General features: G+C 48.2%; 2 protein-coding genes across 3 annotated transcripts; both read right to left on the reverse strand.

Annotated features, from left to right (window-relative positions):
• Positions 1-1,027: 1,027 nt before the first annotated feature.
• On the reverse strand, positions 1,028-3,729 carry LOC136508507 (lysine histidine transporter 2-like). The gene is given in 8 exon segments (XM_066503190.1): positions 1,028-1,263; positions 1,414-1,482; positions 1,611-1,702; positions 1,837-1,942; positions 2,026-2,419; positions 2,495-2,878; positions 3,547-3,681; positions 3,683-3,729. Coding segments are annotated over 8 exon segments (1,311 nt in total). The 5' UTR covers positions 3,715-3,729; the 3' UTR covers positions 1,028-1,164.
• Positions 3,730-4,067: 338 nt separating this feature from the next.
• LOC136508508 (uncharacterized) lies at positions 4,068-8,167 on the reverse strand. Of its 2 annotated transcripts, none has more exons than XM_066503192.1 (5): positions 7,873-8,167; positions 7,480-7,550; positions 6,725-6,774; positions 4,661-4,797; positions 4,068-4,577 (listed from the first exon to the last, which is right to left on the reverse strand). In XM_066503192.1, coding segments are annotated over exons 1-5 (477 nt in total). In that variant the 5' UTR covers positions 7,875-8,167; the 3' UTR covers positions 4,068-4,360. The 2 variants fall into 2 exon arrangements, with proteins under 2 accessions (XP_066359289.1, XP_066359288.1); XM_066503191.1 differs by having other exon boundaries at positions 4,661-4,800.
• Positions 8,168-18,470: the final 10,303 nt, after the last annotated feature.

Genomic DNA, 18,470 nt, shown 5'->3' on the forward strand with positions numbered 1-18,470 from the left:
TTGGAGGGGTTGGCATCTGCTTGGTGGAGGGCGACGATTCTAGAGGGACCGTGTGCTAGTTGCGCCCACGAAGATGGCGAGGAGGCCAGCGTGGACGGCACCCATGAAGTTGGTGAGGAGGCCAACGTGGGAGGTGGTGGTCAGCAGATTTGCATTGCCGAGTTGACCTGCGTGGTTGGGTGGCGAGTGGCCCCGCTCAGCGGCGACCGTTCCGGCGTAAGGAGGTTTTGTGACTGGCAGGTAGAACATCCATGTGGCACTTCTACCTTTGATGAGGCAGCTAGATTGCTGGAAACTACAGTGTACGCGCCTGGATCTCGGTGGATGAGATCGGCTGGGTGAGCGCTAGAGGCAGCTTCTCAAGCATTGGTTTGGCAGCTTACAGCGGACTACGGTGGCTAGCCCTGCTTGGCAGTGGCTAGTCCGGTGTGGTACATCATCTTGGCATGCGGCGCAAGTGGATCCGATTGCGGGAGGGCTACGCGGCTTGCAGCAACCTACGGCGACTAGCCCTGCTTGGTAGTAGGCTAGCTCGGTGTGGGTCGTCGTTGGTGACAACGGCGCGAGTGGTGACGACGGCGTTTTCGCCCTGGCGTCCATGTTGTCCGGGTTTTTGGCAGTGGCAGTGTGGAGACCGGCTAGTGGGTTGGAGTTTGTTGGTGGTTTCTTTTTTCTGAGTTTAGCTTTGGCTTTGTGCGGTTCTAGTCGATGTCCCAATCCGACTGACTAGAGTTGTTTTTTTTTTCCTTTTGTTGAATTTGTTTTCCGTCATGGTTGTTGGTCGCTGTTGTATTGTTGTGCCCATTTTGGACTTCCTTCTTTTTAATATAATTGGCAGCTCTCCTGGTTCGTTTCAAAAAATGAATTTACAGGGTATGATTATCAGCCCAAACACAGGCAGTATCACCTGAAATCTGGAAAATGATCGAAGGCAAAATTAATCACCATCCTATCGGAACTTGAACGAGATCGACTTAGCCATAGCACAAATTAAACCGAGTGCCATCATCCATCCAGATCCAATGCAAATTGAATACACACATCATATGGCATATAATATCCAAGCCTTTAACACAAATAAGTAGATCGATTAAACCTAGCTACTTCTCATGTTTATCTAGCTAGCTAACTAATAAAGTCTTGGGCGACGAATGGAATAATCGATCACGAGAAGAACTTGTAGGTGGAGGCGTTGACGATGATCGACCGGAGGCCACCAATGGGTGCAAACACCGTCAGGAGCACGCCAACTATGATGCAAAACTGCAGGTCATGTCAAAGGCACCCCGTTTATTTATTAGCATAATATATCAAGGATTTCCCAAATCACAGGCATGAATAATAATACACCGTCCACATTCTATTCTAGAGGTAAAACAAGAAAAAAAATTACTGTATGAAATAATGACGTACCCAGTTGATGAACCAGGTGAGGCTAAACGTCTTTGGCTTCTTAATCTTGAGCCACAGGATGCAGGGAAGCTGCTTGGTCGTCGTGCAGTAGTGTGATTTGGGTTCAGTCAAAATTAGTAATTAGTACATCAAGAACATGAAGTGCTTAGAATACTGGGTTGAAGCAAACAGATAGAAAATTCTGAAGGATCTCTCACATAGTAGGTTGTCGGTGCAAATGCGAAGCCACCAATGAACCCTAGCAACCCCCCGAAGAACGGCACGGCGATGCCAACCAGAGCTGTGAACACTGCACGTACGACACAAGATGCATGGAGCAACAAATAAATGATGTAATACGCCAATTAATAGGTTTTCTTAATTAGACACTACACTATGCATGTAATCAGATCAGTTAAATGCTTTGAATGTATAAATACCTACCAACATAGAGTGAGCGCGCTATCAAACGGAGAGGCAGGCCTGGCCTGAACCGGAGTTTCTTCACCAGGAACGTCTCGAGCATGTCGAACACAGGCATGGCGTAGATCTATAAATTATAGACGTGTCATCGATCGATCACAAGGAAGGAATTAAGGTACGAAGCTGTGCGTATGAGATTTATTTTGGGACCTGGTAGCTGCCGATGACGTGGACGACGACGAAGATGTTGGCCATGGCGATGAGCCAGCGTGGCTTCTCGAGTGTGATTAGGATGTTGTCGTCGACGGCGTTGCCGAAGACGTAGTAGCCGACGAACGCGACGGGGAGGTAGCAGATGGCGACGATGATGTAGGCGAGGACGACGCCCTGCCACATGGGCTTCTTGGACGGCTTGTCGGGCGTGGACGGGATGGTGGCCTGGATCTCCAGCACCACGTTGTGGCCAGCGTACGCGAATGCCACGTCCCCCAGCGCGCTCAGGAAGTTGAACGTCTGCCCCGTCGCCGTCGACGCCTTCTTGCTGTAGTCCACGTCCGCGTGCCGCCCCTTGTGCGCCGACGCCGCCCATGCAATCGTAGAGTAGCTGCATGTATATTGCATGCATGATGATCTGATCTGATCGATCCAAATAAACATTCTTCAAGTGGACCGACCGTACCTGAGCGACATGACTGCGGCGGCGAGGGAGACGAGCGTGATGGAGTTGAAGTTTGGGAGCTGCGAGAGGAGCAGGTGGATGGCGGCGAAGATCATGATCCAGGAGCTGGTATTGAGGGGCTTGCAGTCCGGGCAAGCGACGGTGTAGCACTTCTCGAAGGACTTGCCGCCGGTGACCATGTAGACGATGCATGTGCCGACCTCCACGATGAGCTGCTGCGGGACGACGATCCAGAGGCCCAGCTTGTCGCCGAACGCGTGCTGGCCTAGCTCGTGGTAGCGGTCGAAGCGCTTCCCCGGAACGCACTCGTGCATCTCAACCATCTGCCACAGTGTGTACAGGGTGATCACCCACGACAGGAGCATGACCACAACACCGGGACCCCTGCATGCATTCAGAATTTCAGAACCATGAGTTAATCAGTGTCAGTCACACTGCAAGGCAAAATAAACCTTAGTCTTCTCTTGAGATGAAAGGGTTTGACATGACTAAAGGGTATGCCGAACAAAAAATTTCGTATATAGTTGATAAAACCATTTGTCAATTCAGTAAACCATTATAAATTTGGCAATGGAATTCTATATGAAGGCATTAAATAATATGATTAGTGTTAAAAATCAAAGATTAAGACAGAAACTACGACAATTTGTAATATAAATAGTTTGAATATAGGCATATTGTCTGACTTTCTTAGTCGTAACTTTTTATAGAGCATGGATGTCTCGATTACATCTTCATCCATTTTAAAGAAAATATCCTGTCCAATTAATATGACTAGAAGATCTAAAAAATATTATCATCCAGTTTATTCATTTAGCCTTGTTTTTATTAAAACTAAAAATACCCTCACACGATATAAATATCTGATACGTACTATTCTAGTAATGTTAGACGAACTGATTCCTAATCTAGTGATCTCGAGTCACCCTCATACACAAACAAATTATTGTTAAATAATTAAGTACATAAGTTACTTATGACATGAATGTAGTACGTATTATTTATATGTATAACACATCAGATCAGTGGATGCATCCCGCCGGATCACGTACCATCCGAGCTCCGACATGGCGTAGGGCAGGCTGAGCACGCCGGCGCCGACCATGGCCGTGACGTTGTGGAAGGCGGAGTACCACCACTTGGCGTTCCTGGACGAGGTGATGGGCAGCCAGTCGTCGATGGTCCTGCTCCTTCTCCGTCGACATGCTCGAGGGCGCCATCGTCTCGATCTCCGATGGACGACGACACGCCAACGGAGGAGAGAGGGAGAGGAGAGAGGACGCAGTCAGTTCAGTTGGCCACAAGGAGAATATATGGGATCTTGACTCGAGTAGGGAGACCCGTGGATAATATATAGCTACGGCCGGAAGCGCCAGGTATAACAACCTTACTGGATTCCTCCTATTTGTGGGGGCGACCGAACTGCCGTGCCGTTCAGTTTTGGATTCCTCATGTACGTGAAATAGAGCGGTCTGGGCCTCGTCAGTTTTGGACTTCGTCAGTTAGATTAATCGGGAACTGAACACCAGAGAAATAGGAGCGGTTGTTGCCAGGCTTTCTACAACAGTTGAGCTGCCTTCAGAAACAGTCACCAGGTATATTTACATAATAAAAAAAATTCAAGTCACAAAAAAAAAAAATCTTGTGCTCGGAAATCATCACCTCACATAAATGTTGACGGCACCGATTAAGCAAACATCAGTCAAAAGGCCGCCCAAAGAGGGAGGAAAAAAAAAGAACTACTACCTCTACTGGTACCCAATGCAAACTATGCCAACCATTGATATCAAACTTCGATAAGCTCCCTCTAATCTAATGGAACACGGGCAGTCGACGTCGAACCAAGTTACTGCTGAACGAATACAATCAGATATCCATTGCTTGAGAGCTTGACGATGCGCCCTTCTTCTTCCTCCTCCTTTTCTTGTCCTTGGAGCCCTCCTTCCCCTGCTTCCCTGCATCACTGTCCTTTGCAGCTGCAGGCGGCTGCGTTGCTAGCAGGTGCTGATGGATCGCAGCGAATGGGTCAAGCTGGAACTGCGGGTTGTCCAGTACAACCTTAAGACGAGCAGATTCCCGTACCCTGGACAAGAGATTAGGGTTTAGAGCCCAAAATTACCGTTGGAAAACACGACGACCTGAAGCAAGGAAGAAGGGAGGATTTACACTAATGTCTGTCTTGACTTGCAGTTCAGCTTTGCTTCAGTCTTCTGCTCTGGTGCAGCTGGTTCTGGGAGGAACTCAGACAGTGCCGAGAGATCATATGCTTTCAGTTTCTTCTGGCGCCGACTCTGTTTATTTTTCTGCTGAACAAAATAATTGAAACAGATAGTAAGACACTGGCATCGTAATAAAAAGTAAAAGGAAATGCAAATTATACAAATATAATGACAAGTGCATGTGAATTTACATATTTATCAAATACGTATGGTGCACATTGCAACATATTTATCAAATGCGTATGGTGCACATTGCAATAGAAATACAAAAGAAAATAAATATGCCAAGCTGCAGGGGTCTACATTGGAATGGAGTAGACCTCTAAAAAATATCCACAAACATATAATTAGCTAAGTGAACGGGACAAAAGGATCTCAAGTTAATTAAAAGTTCCCATCAATTGACAAATCATGACTGTAAAAATCTGTTTATGGTGACATGGTTATTTCGAGTTAATATTGCTCTTCTGCATCATTTATTCACTACGTCAGGAACACACAGAATGGTGCAACACATACAGGAAACTGGTGTGATGCCATCAGATTGACCAAACACACGCCAATAAGAACTTAAGGCCCATTTGATGCCGCTCCTGCACTGGCTCTGCATGCCGAGCGGGCGGAGCCGCACCAAACGCCCTCGTGCAGAGAAGTGCTTCTGGCCAGCAAAAGCAAAGCGCGGAGCCAGAGCCGGAGCTGTTTTCAGTATGGCATGGAGCGCGCATGGAGAAACCGCACCAAATGGGCCCTTATTACAATAGAGCCAATACGCCTATTACAACAGAGCCAAACGAGCCCTTATTATAACAGAGCCCAGTTGTGTCGCTGAGACTTTGAAATTTGAACGATTTATTGATATTATAAACTGTGCAACAAAATAAACACATCTTCCATCAGAAATGGAATTATTCCGGTGTATCCACCTAGACAATTTTCCTAATCCCTGACTTGGGGGACAGGCTGCCATTGCTAGAGCAATGGTCGCACCTGGGCAACTGCTCTAAGTGATATTCTACGTGTGGATGACCCCGAAACACTAAGTTTTTTTTTTCACCTTTCGACCATAAAAGTACATATATTTCGAATTAATTCTGATGTACATACTATCTTTTTTGAAAAATTATGGAATACACAAGGGAGAATTGTAAACTTCAGATCAGCAACAGATGTAGTAAAGTGATTCTCCTATACAGTATTGACCTCAGTAAAAATTGATGCTAAGTTGTGGTCATTACATCTATGTTGAAGATGGAGGATCTACCAGTACGAGAATTGCAAAACAATCTGGAAACAATCAATCATAGCTCATTCTGGAATTCTTGCAAGAACATTAGGAGCCTGATATTGATTATGTCATTCCAACTCAGCCATGAGCAGCTAATACTAGCGCTAACTACTTTTCACATTGTTGTAATGTTTCTAGGAAAACACTGAGATCGAAGTTCTAAACTTCCTGTGTTTTTCTTCACCACAATTCACAAAAATTAGGCCTGGTAAACCTGGTTGTACTAAATTCCTATGCAGGTTGAATATGAGGTTCAAGCCTTAAGGGCATGAACATTTCGGAGCAAGCCTATGTTTAACTGATATAAACACTGAAACCCTACATTGAATTACTTAGTAAACAAGTGAATGCACATGATGACATGAACCAATTCTCAGGGCATCTGACCCTGTAACTTAAGTGTGGTATCCTTCAGAAAAGCAATACTACAAATTAACCAGTACTAAAATATTGAATGTGGTTGTGAGTTGATTTGTAGTATACCACAACCTCTAGGATAAGGAGGTGATTAGAACTTTAGAAGTTTACATAACAACTTTTAACAGACGTTTACAATGAACAAAATGACTCCTCACAATTGGCAGGGCAGTACACAATATGATTTTCTTTATGTGGGCAGAAAACTAATGTTTAAACTAATGTTCAAAACTACAGAGTTTAACAGACATGGAAAAGCCAGGAAGAAATCAATTATATATGGTAATGAAGGAGAGGAGTTTTAAGTACCTTACTGATAGTCTTCTTAGCATTTAAGGAAATAACTGCATCTTTTACTTCTGAAATAAAAAAACAACACTTTCAAGAGTTAGAGCACAAATTATGGTAAATGAAATAGGACATGTTATTATGCAAAATAAAAAGAAGGTAAGGAAATGCAAATGGAATGCATGAAAGACCCAACTTGAAAAGGTCCAACTTGTAAGTCAAAATTCATAAAGTATGTGCAATACAGTATATGAAGCTCTTCTTCTACATTACACTATGCAAATCATCAAAAGTGAAGAATGAAAATACTACTTTGCTGTATACAGGGTAGAAACTAGCAGGGGGGCATTTGCAATCACAAACTAACCCCTAAATGCCTAACCACTTGGGGGTTGAACAATGCAGGCCGCCCAAGTACTAACTTTGCAAAAAAAAAGTTTCTGTTATGCTAACTATTTGGTGCAATTTACATTCTTCTTTAGTGAATTGGAAGAGGTACTGCCCTTCCTCAAAAGAAAATACGTTCAACAATAGCAGAAAGTTGTATGGCAAAAGCCAATGCCTTTATCCTAAGGCCAGCATTTCAGTCAGTTACTCAGTTATTCCATACAATCAAACTTTTAACCCTCAACACCATACTACCTACATATGTCTGGCTTATACATAAATCTAATTAAAGGTAGTGAAATACAGATGCTAGGAACAGCATGATAGAATCTATGAATCAGGACCATATTTAGGAAAACATCATCAACTTAACATAAGGTCACACCTACTTGTGTAAAAGCTGAGTTTCTTTTCCAATTTTTGCTTAGATTTGAGCTCATGCTTCTTAGAAGACCCAGTCCTGCAGGCATTTTCAACAAGAGGAATTTTCAGAAATGTAGTGGCCATGCCCAGAGAAACAATATTTTTCGCACGGTCTAATTCAGACATGACTAAACAATGGCAGTATTGCAATCGAGAGCTACTTGAGCAGAACAATAGCTTCTTCCCTAGCCTTCAGCTATAAACAAAGTGACAAATGACCTTAATATTATCTCTAACATCCTAATTCTCAAATACCTAAGCTCTGGTCCATGAGCGCCAACATAGCACTACATACAAACAAGAATCAAACGGATAGCGTTTCGCGAGAGGGAAAAAAAAGGAAGAAGGTAAAGACACACATGTCGGCGCGTCACGGTGGCGGAGTAGAGGAAGGGGATTCAAAGCAAGCGGGGGACGGACGGGAGGAGACGGCGCAGACAGGAGAGAGCGTCCGGCTGCGGGCCTGCTGCGCAGAAGGATCAGGTCGGCGTCGGCGTCTCGATGGCGGCGGCCGGCGGCCGGCGGCCGATTGTTCCTTCCTGTGGGTGGAGCTCGACGGATCGGTGGATCTCGGGCCTACCGTAAACGGATTTCTGCGGGTGCCGGCCCATCCGGCGTGCCTTGCCGGCCGATTTCGTCGGTGGACATGGGCCACGGTTGTGGTGGCAAAAAGAAGAGACTTTTCCCTGTGTGCCCTTATAAAAGATCGTAATCCCCTCTGTGCCCCTGGAAAAATTCAGCGGTCTTCAGCGCCACTACTTCAACTTTTTCGGGTCCTCCATGCCACTTCCGTCAGTTCAGGCTCTAACGCCGTCAAACTACAGGTGTGAAAAGACGAAAATGCCCTTAAGTTCAAATATGTTATTAATTTTTTTTGAGCATCTTAATGACTTCAAATGAAAAAACTCAAAACTAGAAAGTTGTAGATCTCGTCGAGATCTATAATTTTCATATAAAAATTATTTTCATTTAATTCCGCAAAAAAAATATGATTTGATATGATTAATATATCTTAGAAAAATCATCATAGTTTTTTTGCGAAATTAAATGAAAATAATTTTTATATGAAAATTATAGATCTCGACGAGATCTACAACTTTCTAGTTTTGAGTTTTTTCATTTGAAGTCGTTAAGATGCTCAAAAAAAATTAATAACATATTTGAACTTAAGGGCATTTTCGTCTTTTCACACCAGCAGTTTGACGGCGTTAGAGCCTGAACTGACGGAAGTGGCATGGAGGACCCGAAAAAGTTGGAGTAGTGGCGCTGAAGACCGCTGAATTTTTCCAGGGGCACAGAGGGGATTGCGATCTTTTATAAGGGCACACAGGGAAAAGTCTCCAAAAAGAAAACAAAAAATATATATATGGTAATGCTCCACGACGAGTGTCCGTCCCGCGTCCGTCCGGTCTGGATGCTTCAGCTGGGCCTACGGATCAGCCGCAGACCTGCTCCTCTCTCACCACGACATACATAGTAGGAAAAAGAAGAAAGGGCGATATTTTCTCCATTCGCATCGGCCACATCCGTCGCGACGTTTTCCACCCCAGCACCATACCCGCCTCGGCTACTGGTCCTGCTTCACCGCGCCACACCTCCCTACTGCTCCTCCTCTTCCGTGCCCCGCCCCACTGCTCCAGACGCTGCTCCTGCTCCGCTCGCCCTGCTGCTCCTGTTCCACGATCCCGCCCCGCTGCTTCTGCTCCTGCTCCACTGCCCGACGACACCGATAGGCGTCGCCGGCGCAAGGAGAAGCGTCAAGCCCTAACGCGGAAGCCCTTCGGCTTCGCCTCCTGCTATACCTGCGGCGCACCGGCGCCCCGATGTAGACGACGGAGGAGGCCGCACTGGTATATGGTGCATGTTGCGAGTGTACATTTCAAATGTTTCAATTGTTTTAGAGGTATGCAAGTGTTTCATACGGATGTTGCAAAGTAGATTGGGATGTTGCATATGTTGCGATGGTTGTACACGTACGATGTAAGCGTCTATCCCAAATGTTTCATCTGTTTTTCAGACGTATATTGTAAGTGTGTTTATCTGTTGCATATGTTGTACACATATGTTGCAAGTGTTTTATCTAGATATTATGTATGTTTGCAATGATTTTCAAGTGTTTTCAAGCGATTTTTGTAAGTGTTTCAGACGCATGTTCAAATGTTTCATCCATCTTCTTTGGTATGTTACAAGTATTGCATCTGGATATTTCAAAAGTAGATCGAGATGTTGGACATATTGTAATGGTGTTTCGAGTGTTTATCCCAAATGCATTATTTGTTTTTATACGTATGTTGCAAATGATTTATCTAAAACCTGTCGCAGCCACATGCTTGCAGCTGCTAGGGGCGTGTGTTGCACATGTTTTTAGGCCCATGCATGCGTGTGGGCGCGAGTGGCCAGCGCGGGAAACGGAGCAGGCATAGATCAAGACGCAGCCCCCATGCGGGCACACGTATGCACGGGAAACGGAGCAGCGCGGGCCCGAGCATTCGAACCCTAGCAGCCGGATCGGACGTACAGACGCTAGTAGCTCCGATGCGGTAGCCACCGCCGCCCGTCGTTGTCGAAATTCTGTTAAATAATAATATTTATTTAATAGAAAAATTATAAAACTACTCCTATTTTATAAATTGTTTTGATATTTCTACATACACAACTTATTGTATATCTAAATATATTGTATATCTATGTGCATAGAAAAGGCCAAGCAAATTATAATTTGGAACAGGAGGTGGTACATAATAATTGGCCCCGTTCGCTGGTCTGAATCTTGGCTGAAACTGACTGAAAAATACTGTTCTGGCTGAATTGTTATGAGAGAAAAACACTGTTCTAGCTAAAAAAAAATAAGCCGAACAAGCCGAATATGGGGTAAGCTAAACGGAGCCAATATTCTACAAATTGTTAGACATATGGCCTATACAAAAGTCCAAATCGGATTTAACCTCTCTTATTTGCCCATCAATTCGCAACTTCAGAGCCCCCTCTGCAGTTGGCATCGACAACCTCAGTTCCTTACATGTGTGTGATTGGTCTTCGGGTACTCCGAATGTGACGCCGGAGGTCTCCAATGATAACTTCACTGGTCCTTTGGCTGACTAAGTGTGGCTCCGCCTTTCGTGCCTTCCGAATGCATCATCGCCGGACCCCGAAGATGCACCCGCCACCCGTAAAACCAAGCACTTTGCATACATCGCCGGTTAAGGCGTGAGTTATTAGCGGAATGGTGTAGATAGGGAGTAACCTCAAAGGTGCTAGCCCCCAACAAGCGGTTTGTTTGGTCACAATGTGTGTGATTCACTCAGTGTGTAGCGTAGATTTGAGTCAGTTTGACTTCTGTCCTTGTAGAATTTAAATTACATTAGGGAACTCAAGTAAAAAAAAATAGAGTTAGATCTTTGTAGTCATCCTTTCTCTTGACTTTTTTTTTTTTTTTTTTTTTTTTGCAAATGCGAAGAAGCTTCCCTCCTTGAAACCCATCGACCAAGCCTGCAGACAATTTTCTGGTTCAGAATGTATCTTTGCTTGCAGACAAGCCAAGCTGCATACATGAGAACTTCCAAGAAGGAAGTTATTTTATCTCTTCTTGTCTTTATGAACAATGTGAAAAAACTATAGAATTGTAACAATAGATGAACAATATTTATTTTTCTTGTTATTATCTTTAGATCCTCTGCTCACAGCTATTCACGTCGTCGTCGATAACAGGAAGTACTATTATATTTTTATTAAATGCTTTGTGTTTTTTTTTCTAAAAAAAAGCTTACATATTTCTCCATACTATATTATCATTTCTTTTTATTTGTGATGATCTCGACTAGAACATGCTTTAGAGTATCTTCAGTCCAGACTAACATATCTAGTACACTAATAATATGTCCAAACCACACATAGGTCGTTAAATCATCATCATGGCTAGAGGACATCCACAAGTACTATTGGACGTTGGAGCACACAGAAATATTTGAATTGCTATGGCAATAATAGGTGGCCATCGTACAAGCATAATAACGGCTCTAGTACTAAGTCTGTTTTGTCGATATGCATATATAGTCCTAATAATCAATAAACAGAGCCACATGGCCTGTCGTAGCATATAACATGCATGCCAATCATGTACCTCTCATATATCGTTTGGTTTCGTCTATTTGTCAGTTATTGGTGCATGATCTTGTGCTGAATTCTTGAGGAGTATTTAGCAGAATCATGCTTAGTCGTTACTTTGCGGTCCTGCTTGCATCATTTGTACTTTGCTGGAAAGGATGTTGTTTTGCAAGAGACTACTGGTCTGTTGACACGTATATGTATCAGTTGAACATGCATGTAGTAATATATTCTTCAAAGATGCATGGTCCAGATCTATTCAATCAAGTCAAATGTTCGTTTGATGCCCTGAAGATTTTGAAGGCATTGACCAGCTAAGGACTCTTAACGGTAACTCCATAAAAGAATGCAATTCTCATATTTCAAAGAGTCAAATATTTTAAACTTTGATCAAAGTTATATAAAAAATACTAACAATAAACTCCATTTGTCGGTGTTTTGGACCGGGGGTCCTCAACCAACTAGTGAATTTGTTCTGCGTATTTCCGATTCCGGATGGTAATGCAAAGAGACACAAGGCTTATACCGGTTCGGGCAATTCGTGCCCTACGTCCAGTCTAGGAGATTAATCTTGTATTCCTTGCACCGAAGTGCTTGTAGTAGGGGGTTACAAGCTAGGTGAGAGAGGGAGCCAGTCCCAGGTCTCGGCGGAGAGTGATGTGGGCTGCTTGAGACGTTGCTCTCAAGCGGCAGGGAAGTGTGTGTGTGTTACAGCGTGTCGTTCTTCATGAGAATCTGTCAACCCCTAAATGGCCCAAGTCATTTCCTTTTATAGTTGAAGGGAGGACAAGGACAGTACACGTGCTAACTATACGTCGTCGTGCGAACAGAGGCGGCGTGTCCGAGCCCTGTAGTCTGTTCCTGTGGCGGCGTGGTCGTCGGAGTGGTTCGTCCTTGGAGCACTGGGGCGGCGTGCTGGTCACATCCGATCCTGTGCGTCATGGGAGCTCCAGGGCTGCCTCAGAGCAGGTGCGGAGGTCAGCGTGCGGGTCACTGTGGATTGACTGTGCGCGAGGCCGAGGCTCGGTCGGTGCCGAGGCCGAACCGCGATGGGCGGTCTCGGCAGACGTGAATCCCGAGATAGCCGAGACCCTGGTGCAGAGTGCCGAGGCCCGGGGAGAGCGGTTGATCTGGTGTGCTGGTTCGGAGGTGATGATGACCCGGGCCAGGCTGCCCATGTCGTGTTGTTTTTGAGGCGGTGATCGCGGGGCACAGTGTAGTGCGGGCGCTGATCGTGGGCACAACGTCAGAATACAGTGGCCGGTAATCCCCGCCGTGCCCTGTCTCAGCCGGTACGGCACTGATGCGACCGCATGTCCCGTCGGCCACTCCGCAGTGTTGAGCCGTCGTCCGGCTGAGATTGCGGGAGTGGTTGACGCATTAATGGGACATGACATGCTGTCGGGAAGACCGGTCGAGGCAGGGGCGACGGGCTATTGACAAGCCGGCCTCGAGCGATACGGAGAATAGCTGTCTCATTTGAGGTTGTAGGCACAGGGCCTCGGGCGAGACGGAGATTGGGCTCCTTGCTGAGGCCTCCCATGAGAGGCCTCGCGCGAGGCGGAGATTGCGTCAGGACACCGAGACCTCCCGTGCGAAGCCTGAGGCGAGGCGGAGAGCCTGGTGGGCTTAATCGAGGCTGGTGATGAGCCCATGGCTTACCCTCTAGCTTTGTCGTTGATGGGATTTAAGTGCCCCTTTTGGTGTACGCTCGGGGTACCCCGTTTTATGGTACCCGACAGTAGCCCCCGAGCCTCAGGGGGAGTGGGTGCACTCTCCCTGAGGGTTTGTCGAGACTTGGCTTGCAGCCGCTTCCGTAGGGATTGTGTTTTGCTTCTTGAGGTGTTCGTGTTTCTTTAATCATTTGTCTTGTATTCCCGAGCCTCTGCCCTCTTATTGTCTCCGATCTGATTTCTTTGCAAGAAACCCCTTTGGAGCCTAAGCCGTCCCCTAGGCGAAAGGTGGTGAGGGAGCACCGTAGCCCGGAGGCTTAGGCCGTCTCGCGACTCTACCGACCTTCTAGCCCTGAGACGGGCTTTTGGTCCTTGGGTTTTCTGCAATCGATTCATCAGAGCGTGCTAGAGGGTTTGGCGTAGGAATTTTTTCGAAAAACGACTAAAAAATGGTGCGTGGGACTTTAGGGGGAACCCCCCATCTAGCCCCCGAGGGAGATTTGGTTCTGCGGAGGCAGAGCCGAGTCTCCCTTATAGTGTCAGCGTATTGCCGAGACCACCGATAGGCTCGGGGAATTTCTCGAGAAATTAGAACAACTAAAAAACAGGTTTCAATTGTATTCCGAGAAATAATATATACAATGCTTGGAATTTTAAGGATAAAAGCGACGTAGCTGTTCTATGTTCCAAGCATTGGTGAAGATTTCGCCCTTCTCGTTGGCTAGCTTGTAGGTCCCAGGCTTCAATACTTGGGCGATGATGTACGGTCCTTCCCATGGCGGGGTCAGCTTGTGGCGGCCCTTGTTGCTCTGTGCTAGCCTCAAGACCAGGTCACCTACCTTCAAGTCTCAGCCTCGGACACGTCGGGCCTGATAGCGCCGTAGGGTCTGCTGGTATTTAGCCGAGTGCAGCAGCACGACGTCTCGGGCTTCCTCCAGTTGGTCGAGGGCGCCCTCTCGGGTGGTGCGGTTACTTTGTTCGTTATAGGCTTGTAGCCTTGGGGAACCATATTCCAAGTCAGTGGGGAGGATGGCCTTGGCCCCATAGACCAGGAAGAAAGGCATGAACCCCGTGGCTCGGCTTGGAGTGTTCCTCAGGCTTCGGATGACCGATGGGAGTTCGGCGAGCCATTTCTTGCCAAACTTCTTCAACCGGTTGTAAATTCTTGGCTTGAGGCCTTGTAGGATCATGCCGTTGGCACGTTCTACTTGGTCGTTGGTCCTTGGGTGTCCTACGGCCGACCAGGCCACGCGGATGTGGTGGTCATCGCAAAACATCAAGAATTTTTTACCGGTGAACTGTGTCCCGTTGTCGGTGATGATGGTGTTAGGGACCCCGAACCTGTGGATAATGTCAGTGAAGAACAGCACTGCTTGCTCAGATTTGATTAGATTGATCGGACGAGCCTCGATCCATTTGGAGAACTTGTCGATTGATACCAGTAGATGGGTGTAGCCTCTGGGGGCCTTTTGTAGGGGCCCGACCATGTCGAGCCCCCATACGGTGAACGGCCACGTGATGGGGATGGTTTGGAGGGCTAGGGCCGGGAGATGTGTCTACCGAGCATAGTACTGGCATTCTTCGCAGGAGCGTACTAGCTTGGTGCCGTCGACAACCGCCATCGGCCAATAGAACCCTTACGGAAAGCATTTCCCACGAGCGTCCGAGGCGCCGCATGGTGCCCACAGGCCCCTGCGTGCAAGTCCCAAAGCAGGGCTCGGCCTGCCTCGGTGGTGATGCATCGTTGGAGGACACCAGAGGGACTTCGCCTGTACAATTTGTCATTGCAGAGGACGTAAGTCTTGGCTCGGCGTGCAAGCCATCGGGCTTCGGTCCTATCACTAGGAAGCTCCCCCCGATCAAGCCAATCGAGGAACGGTATTCTCCAATCCACGTCTTGGTCGGTCTGGGGAGGCTTGGTGCTGACTTCCATGACTTCGGGCTTGGTCGAGAGAGTCTCAGCGGCAGAGGGGGCATCGAGCCCCGTCGTGGGTTCGATAGGTGGGCCCTCCACTACTACCAAGGTGTAGTCAATGCAAGGTTTGTAGAGGTCCCTGGCAAAGACGTTCGGGGGGACCGGAGCCCATGCCGAGGCCATCTTTGACAGTTCGTCGGTGGCCTCGTTGTACTTCCGTGCGATGTGGTTTAGTTCGAGACCGTCGAACTTATCTTCTAGGTGACGTACCAACTTGCAGTAAGCCTCCATTTTAGGGTCGAGGCAATTTGACTACTTCATAACTTGATCGACGACGAGCTGCGAGTCGCCCCGGACGTCGAGACGTCGTACCCCAAGTTCGATGGTGACTTGCAAGCCGTTGATGAGGGCCTCGTACTCGGCCACATTGTTGGAGGCGACGAAGTGGAGCCACACCATGTAGCGCATGTGTACTTCGAGGGGCGAGACGAAGAGGAGACCCACGCCTGCCCCAGTCTTTGTCAGAGACCCATCAAAGTACATGGTCCATCATTCTGTCTGGACTTGAGCAGGTGGTAATTGGGTCTCGGTCCACTCAGCCACAAAATCGGCCAAGACCTGAGACTTAATTGCTTTCCGAGGTGCAAAAGTCAAGGCTTCCCCCATAAGCTCGATGGCCCACTTGGCTATCCTACCTGAGGCCTCCCGGTTATGGACTATCTCTCCCAAGGGGAAAGACGATACCACAGTCACTGGGTGAGACTCGAAGTAGTGACGCAGCTTGCGCCGGGCCAGGACTACGGCGTAGACCAGCTTTTGGATGTGGGGGTAACATGTTTTGGTCTCAGAGAGCACTTCGCTGATGAAGTAAACAGGTCATTGGGTGGGTAGAGCATGCCCCTCTTCCTGCCTCTCTACTATCTCTACTACTACGGCAGCGCTGACCACTTGGGTCGTTGTGGCGACGTAGAGTAAGAGGGCCTCGTCCCTGGATAGGGGTACCAGGACGAGAGGATTTGTGAGCAGCGCTTTGAGTCCATCGAGGGCTTCTTCGGCCTCGGGGGTCCAAGAAAGCTTGGATTTTCTCAAGAGTCGGTACAGAGGCAAGCCTTTTTCGCTGAGGCGCGAGATGAAGCAGCTCAGGGCCGCAAGGCATCCCATGACCCTCTGCACTCCCTTGAGGTCTCTGATTGGTCCTATGCTGGTTATGGCCGAGACCTTCTCTAGGTTGGCTTCGATGCCGCGTTATGAGACTATGAATCCCAAGAGCATGCCTCGGGGGACCCTGAACACACACTTCTCTCTAAGGCATTTGAAGGCTATCCTCAAGTCGTCGACGAGATCTTCAGCCTTTCTGGACTTGACCATGATGTCATCCACATAGGCCTCGACGGTTCACCTAATGTGGTTGCCAAAGACCTAGGTCATGCACCGCTGGTATGTGGCCCCCGCGTTTCTGAGGCCGAAAGGCATAGTCACGTAGCAGTACATGCCGAATGGGGTGATGAAGGAAGTCGCAAGCTAGTCGGACTCTTTCATCTTGATTTGATGGTAACCGGAATACGCATCAAGGAAGGACAGGGTCTCGCACCCCGCAGTGGAGTCAATGATCTGATCGATTCAGGGTAATGGGAAGGGAACTTTTGGATAGGCTTTATTAAAACCGGTGTAGTCCACACACATCCTCCATTTCCCATTTTTCTTCCTAACTAACACGGGGTTAGCCAACCACTCTGGGTGGGACACTTCCTTGATAAACCCGGCCGCCAAGAGTTTCTGCACCTCCTCGCCGATGGCCCTATGCTTTTCCTCGTCGAATTGGCGCAGGCGTTGCTTCACCGGTCTAGAGCTGGCCCGGATGTCCAAGGCGTGCTCGGCGACCTCCCTCGATATGTCCGGCATGTCCGAGGGACTCCATGTGAATATGTCGGCATTCACACAGAGGAAGTCGACGAGCACGGTTTCCTATTTGATGTTGAGGGTGGCGCTGATCCTCAGCGCCCGGCCGTCGAGGCAGGCGGGGTCGACTGGGACGAGCTTGATGGCCTCCGTGGGCTCGAACACCCCTGCACGACGCTTGGAGTCAGGCACCTCGCCACTGAGTTGGTCGAGGTTGGCGATGAGGGTCTCGGCCTCCATGAGAGCCTCGGCATACTCGATGCACTCGACATCGCAGTCGTATGCATGTTCGTACATGGACTCAATCGTGATGATACCGCTGGGGCCTGGCATCTTGAGCTTGAGGTAGGTATAGTTGGGGACTGCCATGAACTTGGCGTAGCACGGCTGCCCTAGGATGGCGTGGTAGGTTCCCTTGAACCTGACCACCTCAAAGGTAAGGACTTCCTTGCGGTAGTTGGAGGGGGTGCCAAAGCAGACGGGAAGGTCGATGTGCCCGAGGGGTCGCGTGCGTTTCCCTGGTACGATGCCGTGGAAGGGTGCGGCATCGCCTTGGAGCCTCGATCGGTCGATCTCCAAGAGCTCCAGGGTGTTGGCATAGGGGATATTGAGGCCGCTGTCTTCGTCTATCAACACCTTGGAGAGTCGGGTGTTGCCGATGATCGGGTCGACAACAAGTGGGTACTACCCGAGATTCAGAACATGGTTGGGGTGGTCATCTCGATCAAAGGTGATCACCTCCCAAGACCAGTCGAGGTACCAGGGAGTGGCCGCCTTGACCGAGAAGACCTCTCGGCGTTCCCTCTTTCGCTGCCGCGCCGTAAGGCACGCCGAGGGTCTGCCGAAGATCATGAAGGCGTTGTGTACCTCAGGGAACCCGTCGTCCTTGTCATCGTCCTGGTCGCCGGTGCCCTTCTGCTTGGTGTTGTCGTCGGGGAGCCCGAGCCTGGCATAGTAACACCGCAGCATGGAGCAATCCTCGAGGGCATGCTTGACTGGGCCTTGGTGGTAAGGGCAAGGTTTCTTAAGCATGTTGTCGAAAGGTCTGGGTCCCCTAGGGCCTCGGGGATTCTTGCGTTCTGTGGCCGTGACCAGATCGGCCTCGAGGACGACCCGCTTCCCTTGACGATCCTTTTTCTTTCTTTTGGGGAGGTAGGGAACCAAGGCCTCGGGGGCCTCATCCCTCTGCTTCCCCTTGGCATCGTTCTCTGGGAAGATGGCCCCAAAAGCCTCTTCGCCCGAGGTGAAGTTGGTGGCGATGTTGAGGAACGCGGCAGCCGAGCGCGGCATGTTTCGGCCCAATTCTCGGACCAAGTCTCAGCAGGTGGTGCCAGAGAGAAAAGCCTAGATGATCTCTAAATCGCCG

Source organism: Miscanthus floridulus, chromosome 15 (assembly GCF_019320115.1).
Source record: "Miscanthus floridulus cultivar M001 chromosome 15, ASM1932011v1, whole genome shotgun sequence".
Taxonomy (NCBI): domain Eukaryota; kingdom Viridiplantae; phylum Streptophyta; class Magnoliopsida; order Poales; family Poaceae; genus Miscanthus; species Miscanthus floridulus.

Coding starts and splice junctions, on each gene's coding strand:
- LOC136508508 (XM_066503191.1), bottom strand. Junction 4,801..6,724: donor CTAAGAAGACTATCAGTAAG/GTACTTAAAACT, acceptor TATTTTGTTCAG/CAGAAAAATAAACAGAGTCG. Junction 4,578..4,660: donor AAGTCAAGACAGACATTAGT/GTAAATCCTCCC, acceptor TCTCTTGTCCAG/GGTACGGGAATCTGCTCGTC.